Below are 2,409 nucleotides of genomic sequence, written 5' to 3'. Positions count from 1 at the left end.
GGGGGGCGATCAGCCTTCCGCCTGCCTGCCGACACCTGACAAGGGGACCCATCATGCCGAACACCCCTACTCTCGGGCCAGATGAATCTGCCAGCTCAATGGCCCCCCCTCCGCGCCCTTTTGCCCCTCTACCCACCCTCTCCATCTCCTCCATTCTCCACCTGTTTCTCCTCTCGCCAGACCGGGATCAAAAGAGAGAGAGAGAGAGAGAGAGGCACAATCCCTCTCCGATCCTCTCCCCGACCTTGCCATGGTGCCCTCTCCCCGGCGAGGCGGGCGCCTTTGCCTGGTGCTCATGCTGCTGCTTGGCCTGATGGGGTTGGCTGTGGCCTCCAGCGGGGACATCGACCCGCGCTTCCGGAACTGTGTGCGTGAGTGCAACAAGTCCAACATATATGACCAAATTAGCCTGTGCGTGTGATTGTCCCCTCATGCCGTCGCCCTCCTTTGCTTCGAGCCACCACCTCCCCCTGGTGGATGCTTGCCGGTGCTGCCCCTCTCACTCACTCGCCCTCGCGGCGTCTGCCCACCGGACCGCCAGGCCCTACCGCCTCCTCCTGTGGGATCGGGACGCCCTGTGCCGGTATGACTGCATGAGTGCCATCGTCGAGCGTGATCAGCTTGACTACCAGGCGGCCATGGCCCTCTGGAAAAGGGGCGACCCGTCGAATCCGAGCGGCCGGCCGCCCCACCCGCCGCGCGTGCACCAGTACCATGGGAAGTGGCCATTGCGGCGTCTGCTTCTGATGCAGGAGCCAGCCTCTGTGCTGTTTTCGGTGGCCAACTTCCTGACCATCCTCCTCGGCGCGCCAGTTCCACTGCTGGGCTGGTGCCGGCGGTGGTGGGCCTGGGGGTGGGCACGACGCCGGCGGCATCGCCAGCGCTCCTCGGCCGGTGGGGGAATCCCTGCCAAGCGCCTGGGCGAGCTTCGCCCTGCGGAAGAGCCGCTCTGGCCGCCGGGGGTGGCCTGCCAACGCCCAGGGGTCGACCGGGTCTGCCTGGCCGGCGGTAAGGCCGGTGCGCCTCCTCCGCTCGGTGTCCTCCAGCGCCCGGCGCCCTACACCACCTACCTGCCCCCTGTGAGCCCGGGAGATGGGCCGATGGCCGGCGGGGGGGACGCGCCTGCCTGTGGGCTTGGCCACCTGCGCCTCTCCACAAGCAACCCCCTCTGGCGAGCCCAGGCTCTCTACACGCTGGTCGGGCTGAATACCTGGCTCTGGAGCGCGGTCTTCCACACTCGCGATCTCTGGTGGACCGAGTATTTGGATTACTTCAGGTGTGTTTCCTTTTGAGCCGTCTCCTCCCGCAGGGGGGGGGGAGCGCACCCCCTTGTGTCTGACACGGTGTCGACCCGGGTGTCTCCCACCACCTTCCCCCCTGTCTTGGTTCCTCTCGTGCGCAGCGCCACCGCCTGGTCCCTGTGCTCGGTGTACCATGCCAGTATGCGAGCTCTGCCGGTGGTTCGAACTGGCCGGCCCCACCTGCTTTTCTCGGCCTTCTTGCTTTGCCTCTTCCTCGGGCACATCGGTTACCTGGGCCTGGTGAGCTTCGACTACGGGTACAACATGCTGGCCAATGTTGTTGTCGTGTCGGTCAGCGGGGTCCTTTGGATTTCTTGGGGCGCGAGCCAGCTGCTTCGGCACCGCCGTGCGGCGCGCCACGTCTGGCTCGTACGTGACCACCGCATGCGCACGCACAGGGCCGCCCTTTTGGTGCCGCCATTTCCTCACCTAACACGCCCCGTCTGTTACGATGTCCCCCCCCCCCGTTCCCCTCTGATTTGCTCCTTTCCTTTTCCATATATGCACGCACGCACGCACGCACGCACGCACGCACGCGCGCACACGCACACGCACACGAACACAAAAACACACAATTCCACTCCCTGCCTCCCAGTGCATTGGTTGCCTGGTCCTTTTGAGCGTCGGCATGACGCTGGAGCTGTTGGACTTCCCGCCCATCTTCTTCCGGACGCTGGATGCACATTCGCTGTGGCATGCCTGGACGGCCCCCATTTCGCTGCTATTCTATGAGTTCATTCGCCGTGATGTGCTCTTCATCCGGCAGTTCGACCGGGACCTCTATAACCTGGGCCGGGTCAGCAAGCGTGACTGAGGGTCGGATTCGGGCCCTCTCCCCCTCCCCTGCCGCCCCCGAGAGAGGGGAATCGCCGGCTTAGCCACATTCCGCGGTCTCGTCGGGCGTGCCCCGGCCACTTCGGCATGCATCCCCCCCCCCCCCTCACCCCCCCCGCTCGACCGCGCCTCTGGCTCGGGGAAAGTGCACATGCTACAAATACATCGAAATCTTATATTGGCATATGTGTGTTGGTATGTCCCCCGGGTGCGTGAGCGCGCGTGCGTACGTGCATTTGGTCCAACTAAAGGGCGCCGGCACCAGACCCCCAGG

The 2,409-nt window shown here is 65.1% G+C and overlaps 1 protein-coding gene across 2 annotated transcripts; it reads left to right on the top strand.

Moving 5' to 3' along the window:
- Positions 1-195: 195 nt before the first annotated feature.
- On the top strand, positions 196-2,251 carry H696_02268. Of its 2 annotated transcripts, XM_009496171.1 has the most exons (4): positions 196-411; positions 542-1,276; positions 1,403-1,670; positions 1,897-2,251. In XM_009496171.1, exons 1-4 carry the CDS (start codon positions 251-253, stop codon positions 2,113-2,115), a joined length of 1,383 nt encoding a protein of 460 aa, XP_009494446.1. In that variant the 5' UTR covers positions 196-250; the 3' UTR covers positions 2,116-2,251. The 2 variants fall into 2 exon arrangements, with proteins under 2 accessions (XP_009494446.1, XP_009494445.1); XM_009496170.1 differs by lacking the exon at positions 196-411 and having other exon boundaries at positions 412-1,276.
- Positions 2,252-2,409: the final 158 nt, after the last annotated feature.

The sequence above is a fragment of the Fonticula alba genome (genome assembly GCF_000388065.1).
Source record: "Fonticula alba strain ATCC 38817 unplaced genomic scaffold supercont2.3, whole genome shotgun sequence".
In the NCBI taxonomy this organism is placed as follows: Eukaryota; order Rotosphaerida; family Fonticulaceae; genus Fonticula; species Fonticula alba.
The sequence above is the reverse complement of the archived record's forward strand: the minus strand, read 5'-3'. Positions and strand labels throughout refer to the sequence as shown.